This window comes from Rhea pennata, chromosome 1 (genome assembly GCF_028389875.1).
Source record: "Rhea pennata isolate bPtePen1 chromosome 1, bPtePen1.pri, whole genome shotgun sequence".
Classification (NCBI taxonomy): Eukaryota; Metazoa; Chordata; class Aves; order Rheiformes; family Rheidae; genus Rhea; species Rhea pennata.
In genome coordinates, this window is record NC_084663.1 from 84,503,213 (window position 1) to 84,509,786 (window position 6,574).

General features: G+C 39.8%; 1 protein-coding gene across 1 annotated transcript; it reads left to right on the forward strand.

The window, feature by feature from the left end:
* Positions 1 to 3,863: 3,863 nt before the first annotated feature.
* C3AR1 (complement C3a receptor 1) lies at positions 3,864 to 5,368 on the forward strand. Its single transcript, XM_062571173.1, has one exon. The coding sequence runs from the start codon at positions 3,864 to 3,866 to the stop codon at positions 5,283 to 5,285; it is 1,422 nt and encodes a 473-aa protein (XP_062427157.1). The 3' UTR covers positions 5,286 to 5,368.
* Positions 5,369 to 6,574: the final 1,206 nt, after the last annotated feature.

A 6,574-nucleotide genomic window follows, 5' to 3' on the forward strand; every position in this document is an offset into this window, starting at 1 on the left:
CTTCTTCACTGAAAATGCTCTGGTAAAAATTCTGACCCAAACTATCACCCAGCACTGAGAGTCTTTTATTATAAAAAGCTACTTTTTATTATTATTCTATGTTATCTATGTATGTATCAGTTTTGCCAAGCTTGTTCTCTGTGTGATGTCCAAAAGGCTCATCTGTGAGCTTACCCAGCACTGTACAAAAATGGTTTTGGGTCATCCAGGAGATTTTCTAAAGAAGGGAAACTGAGGAATATCAATACAGGGCAACCTTGCTGGTACTTGGTGTTATTGCAGCAGCAGCGATTGAATCCTTGTGAAACTATGTACACACTAGAGACCATGCAAAAAAGCATATAGTAAAGATTGACCATTAAAGTGCCACAGTATATTTTCTGGAAACACAGTTATGCTAGCTATAGCTAAGCTTTATATGGATGGTTTAGGAAGATGAGTTTGACATATACTCAAGGAACTTTCAGCATTTGGGAAAGATCATAGCTATCTAGTGTCTCCACCTGATCAGAAACAGGGATTCTCAAAACTGCAGAAGTAGTAAAAATATGAAATGAAAGTGGAATTCTGTCTTCTTCCCAAACTGTTCTGGAGGCAATCTGTATCCAGAGAGGTACCTCATCATCTTATCATTATCCAGAGCGAGCTGGCTGGATTGTAGGTAAAGTGTTTGCTGTGTCCAGGTTGGCTACTGGGTAGAGGTTTAAACTGAGGGAATCAGAGCTGGCCCACTGATGGGAAAAGACCTTCTCCTTGCAAGGGAGAGTTTGACTAAATCTAGCCAATCCCATGGTGATGGAGAGGATGTGGGGCCCCTGGTAAAGATGACCAATAAGAGTACCCTCTTATTAACAGGACAATTCATCTTATCCTCAATTCACTTACTGTCCAGGTCTGAAGAGTCCCTAGGAAAGGCAGCTGAGAATAAGAGGTAACTAGAGGGGCTGTCCTGGGAAGCTGCTGACAGCCCATCAATCTTTGGTGAATGGCCCAGTCCTTGCCTGCCTTCCTGTTCCTGATCTAATGGTTTTGTCTTTGAGCCAGCCTTCATATGTCTTACCAAACAGATGATGTGCTCATGTGCAGAATTCTTCTCAGTCCTGTTAATTTTCCAGACCACAACCAAAATGCTGAGCCTGATTCTCATATGCCTGGGCTTTGTCATTTCTGCTGTCTCTTGATTTCCCAACTTGAGGGGGAAATAAAAATCCTAGTGTTAGACCCTTGAATGCTTTATTCTGTAGGCATACTACTTTTTCTGTTATCAGCATTTCAGTTAACCACTTCTCCTTCTTCATCAGTCAAGTTCCTTCTTAAAAAAAGTCATAACTACCCCAAAATGTTGCAAGTCAGATTAAATCCCTTTGAGATTTCCAGTTTGTTGGGTAAAGTGTTTGGTATTTGGTAAACTAGACAGTTTCAATTTGAAACAGAATCTGATCTGGATTGATAAGAATCCAGAATGATAAGAAATGGTATGAGGTAGGTGAATCTGATAGAGCATGAGGTGGCTACCAGACAAGAGACCAGACACCTGATGGTAACGTGGTGGGGTTTGAATTTTTGAGCTGCACCAAGCAGTGGCCAGTGTTACGCCAGTACCCTAGAGAGTTGACTCAGTGTCTTGTTCCAGTATTGTTCTGTGGAAACCTTATGTAAAGTATGTGTTGTGCCTATCAGCCTCTTGCCTCCTATTATTCCTTAACTCAGGAGCCTGTTTTATTTTGACAGGCTTAGGACAACCACTTTTTATTTGTTTGTTTGTTTTCTTTTTCTAGCAGATTATGTCTAAAACTTCAGATATGAGTCATTTTAAGCCCTTCCAGCGGGGTGCAAGGACCTAAATAGTTAGTATGCATATGCACATAGAGGAAGAAAGCAGTTCCTAAAATGCCATGGGGGTTTCTTTTTTCAGTCACTCTAGAGCCAAGGCAGGATAGTTCTTGTTCCCTGACATGCTGAAGTGTCTGCTTCACTGGCGTGAGTATAATAAGCTGCAGAATTCTGCTTTCCTTTTCAGCCTGCAATTTCTTATTGTTTGCTTCCAAGAATCTCTCTCTCCCCTCCACTTTTCCCTTACATCTTCATAGACACATAATAGCCTTTTTAGCATTCTTGAAAACTTAGGGTGGGCAGGATCTTCTTATTAATTCATCTCTCTGTTTGCTTTGGTGTAGGATTTGTTTTAGTATTTTTACAGCATTACCTGATTCTCTGTCCTCTTTATACTGTAGTACATTCTGTAGCTGTATAAGGAGACAGCATGATTCAACTCTTGCAGCACTGTTCTCTGATGGTCTCAGTAAAAGTGTCTTCTGCATATATCAGTGGTACCACAGGAAAATGAACAGACTTGCTAGATTTTTAAGTTAAACGCCCAGCTGCCTTCAGTGACTTCTTTCATAGCTTTCCTCAGAGCTCACCTTCACCTAAAAGCGTGTTAGTAACTGTAGCAAAAAGTGGTAATTACAATATTCATTACAACGATTTAACTAATTTTTCTCTTTGTGAAGTAATTCCACCACTTAGATTTGCTCCACATCTAGACTATATGATATGCAAGAAAATGACTGATGATTTGTTGTTGTAGGGTTTTTTTTTGTTTGTTTGTTTAATAATATTGTCTAGTCCTACACACAACAATCCGTGACTGGCATTTGTGTACTTCCATGATAGAGGTTAAAATAGGAACAGTATTGATTGTCTTGTATATCCTCAGCTTCTTCTGCAGACTGAATTACTTGTACAGCTTCCTTGTCTGCTTGTGATGCTTTTTAAGGACCTTTCATCGATACAACTGTCTTCATTAATTCAGCAAGAGTTTTGTTGTTTGAGGTTTTGTAAAACAGTTCTGCTAATGCTTAAAGGATAAGGCTCTTTCTCTCAGATCTATTTTTACTTTGCTGAATTTCCTCTACTTAATATACCAATATCCAAGTGCAAGAGTGACTGAGCAATTAAAGTCTTTCTACTGCCACTTCTTATAGCTTTAAAACCACACTTAAGTGTTCTGTGGTTCAGCTTTGATTTGCTGTAAGGACAGCTTTTCTTCTATCTAAAATGGCTGAAGAACATTATTACTATTATTCTGTATTTTAATTTTTCTTCTACAATGAATTCTCTTTCTGTTTTTCTTAAGACAGTCATCTCTTGCCTTTCTCCTCATCAAGACTAGAAATGCAAAGAACTGGTAGAGAGCTTGGAACAAAGATACATGGGCTAGAAAAGCAGGAAAAAGGAAATGCTTACTGGGACTTCCTTAAAAAAATGTCCTTTTGCAAACAGAATTGCTGACCTGTCTGTTCTATTTGTAATGTCCAGAAAATAGAATGGACTTACTTCATCAAGATAAGCATTGCTCTCTCGGCCTAAGCCTATTTCACTGTTCATGCCAGGAGGAGAAATTGCTTGTTTTAAATGCTAAAGGAACTACAATACTGACTTACCTTTCTGAAGAACAAAAACATATGCAAAGCCAGAAGTTGATCAGGGAAGACACTTGGAGATAGTGTGGGTATGAGTATGAAAAAAGTGAGACCTCCTCTTCAGATTTGAAACTGAAAAGAGAGAGAAATGAAATCGAAAGGGATGACAGAGATTGGAGAATGTAAGTGTATATAAAACCTCTATTTGAATAGTAGGGCAATTTTACTTATGTGACTTAGCCACCATGTGAATGGTGAAATGGTATAATGGTCAGACTAGTAGAGCCTTTAGAACAAAGTAGTATAGACTATGCTTTTGTATCCAGAGAGTTCAATACTGTCACCTGACTCAGCAAGGCTTAGTACAGATAAAAAGAGGAATTTGGGAAGGAAGATGTGAAATGCCTACTGATTTGCTTTTTGTTTTATAGCTATAGAATGTCTCCACTCCTGGGTAACAGCAGTTCACATGAACAGGCTGCTGTACATTATGCATCAGAATCCATTGGCTCCCTTGCTGTCTTCATCATCGTCTTCATCATAGGTATCCCAGGCAATGGGTTGGTGATCTGGGTAGCTGGCCTGAAAATGAAGAGATCTGTGAACATTGTTTGGTTCCTAAACCTTGCTGTGGCTGATTTCATTTGCTGCTTGTCTTTGCCTTTTTCCATTGTTCATCTGGTCCTCCATGAATACTGGCCATATGGCTGGTTCCTCTGCAAAGTCATTCCATCAGTCATCATATTTACCATGTTTGCTAGTGTTTTCCTACTCATGGCCATCAGTATTGACCGGTGCCTCCTTGTGATGAAACCTGTCTGGTGCCAAAATCATCGAACAATGAAGTTCATATCATTAACATGCGGTGGCATTTGGATTCTGGCCTTCATTTTCTGCTGTCCTGTCTTTCACTATCGTGAGATTATCATTTATGATGGCAAAACTGAGTGTGGGTACAATTTTGGACATGATAAAATGCTAGACTATATGGATGACAATGGTTCTGTAAATGAATTATTGGAATACTCATCTTTAATACCAGCTGGCACCTATGATGACACCATCTTCATTCATCAGCCCGTTGATGATTATCCAGGTTTCCAGACAGAGAGCATATCCACCAATGAAGACATAATCACAACATCTCATATTCTGCGTTCTACAGTAATTCTACCAGTAAACATAAACTCACTGTTAACTTCCACTGCCTATCCTGACGTTAAGCTGTTGCAATCTCCTAATGGCCTGCCTAGTGCAAATACGTCTACACCATCCAACTTTGACTTCCATTTAAAACTATCTGACCTTCATGATGATTTGCTCGATTTTGACAACATATACAGTGATAATGACTCACTGGGAAATTTCTATGCGGATGAGTCTTTTGTACCCCTTCCATTAGTTGTTGTGACCATCACAAGGGCCATTTTTGGCTTTGTACTCCCCTTCAGCATAATGGCAGTTTGCTATGTCCTTATTGCTTTCAGGATGCATGCAAATCTGTTTCACAAGCAACGTAGCAAGATGCTGCGAGTGATCTTGCTGGTAGTAGCTGCATTCTTTATCTGTTGGGCTCCATACCACATAGTTGGGATTCTGTCCTTTGTAGCTGCTACTGGTACAGGACTGAGGGAGTCATTGGTCCTCTGGGATCACCTCTCTACAGCACTAGCATATGTTAACAGCTGCATCAACCCCCTGCTCTATGTTTTTATGGGGCGAGACTTCAGGGCAAAGGCACGGCAATCAGTGCAGGGAATCTTGGAAGGCGCCTTTGTTGAGGAACTAACACCTTCAACCCCTTACTCCCTTGACAGAAACAAGACGTCAACAGACAAGGATGTTAGCAGCACAGTGTAACGCACAACTTCAAACCATCACTGCAAGGACAAAGTGCATCGTTGACTCTCCACTTACAGCTTTTTTTTTTTTTTTTTTTTTTTTTTTTTTTTTGCTCTAACACACTGAAATAATCTGCAGGGCACTGAAATAGCCCACATGAGAACAGCTAACTTCCTTTATATCCTCCTCTAGAGAGATGGGGAGTTAAAATATGAAGAATGTCTTTGAGAGAAGACAGCGGTGAGGCGGACGACTCAGTACGTTAACCTTTAAAGAATAAAGCAGACTTGCAAAATGATTTGTGGTGGGATCGTATAATTTAACTATAATTACTAGATGATGGTTATTAGTTATTTGCATATTTTATCTATTATAGGTGTTCTGCATTTCCCGTTTCTCATAAACTGCAGAGAAAACTTGAATGTCCCTCCTTGAAATCTGTCAACTCGCCCTTCCTTTACCTGTACTTAGAACTGTTTTTTTCTTTTCTTTTTTCTGAAGATGTACCTAGAGGGAAGTGCTACTTTTTGTCACAACACTGTGTTGGAACTTCACTTTCTCCAGACATGATTTTCATGCCAGGGGATGCACAAGATGTTTTTTAGTCTCAGCACATACATCACTGAACACTATTAACTGGTCAATTCAGACGTGCATTTATTAACATGCACTCAATCTTTCCCTAACACTCTCTCTACCACTAAGGAGTCCCAGATCCTTTTAGGATGTGGTCTCAGATCATCTGAATGTCCCTGCTGCATTTTTAGGACAGCACAGAAACTGAATTTAAGCACATGCAGTCATTGGCAAACCAAATTAGGGGACTGCTGGTCTATCATCCTTTTAGTGAAAGCTTGGAATTAAGAAGTGTTATCCTGTATTCTAACTGCAGGGAGGTGGTGTTGAGGCTCATCATGTCCTATTCCCTACAAGAGAGATGTGTTTCTCGTGTCTTTATTTTGGAAGAAGATAAAAAGTTTGTTCCAGTCAGATTCCTTTGTAGCATTTCCCAAGCTACAGTGTTCCCCACTGCTGAAAAGCAGAACTATGTGGTTTAAAATGTGCTTATGGTGTTATTTGCTCCTTAAAGAAGTACGATCAAGAAATGGTATGATGAACAACCACTAAGCTTTGATGTAGTTTTCACTATGTCTTTCTGGCAGGCATACCACTGACAGGAAAAATAGGTTGAAAGACTCACTGATCTCAGTGCTATACCTAGCTGTAAGAACCTCCAGTCTTTCTCTTGACAACCCAAAATGTCTCTACTGTAAAGTGCATATTTGTGTGGGCTTTTAACTCAGCAA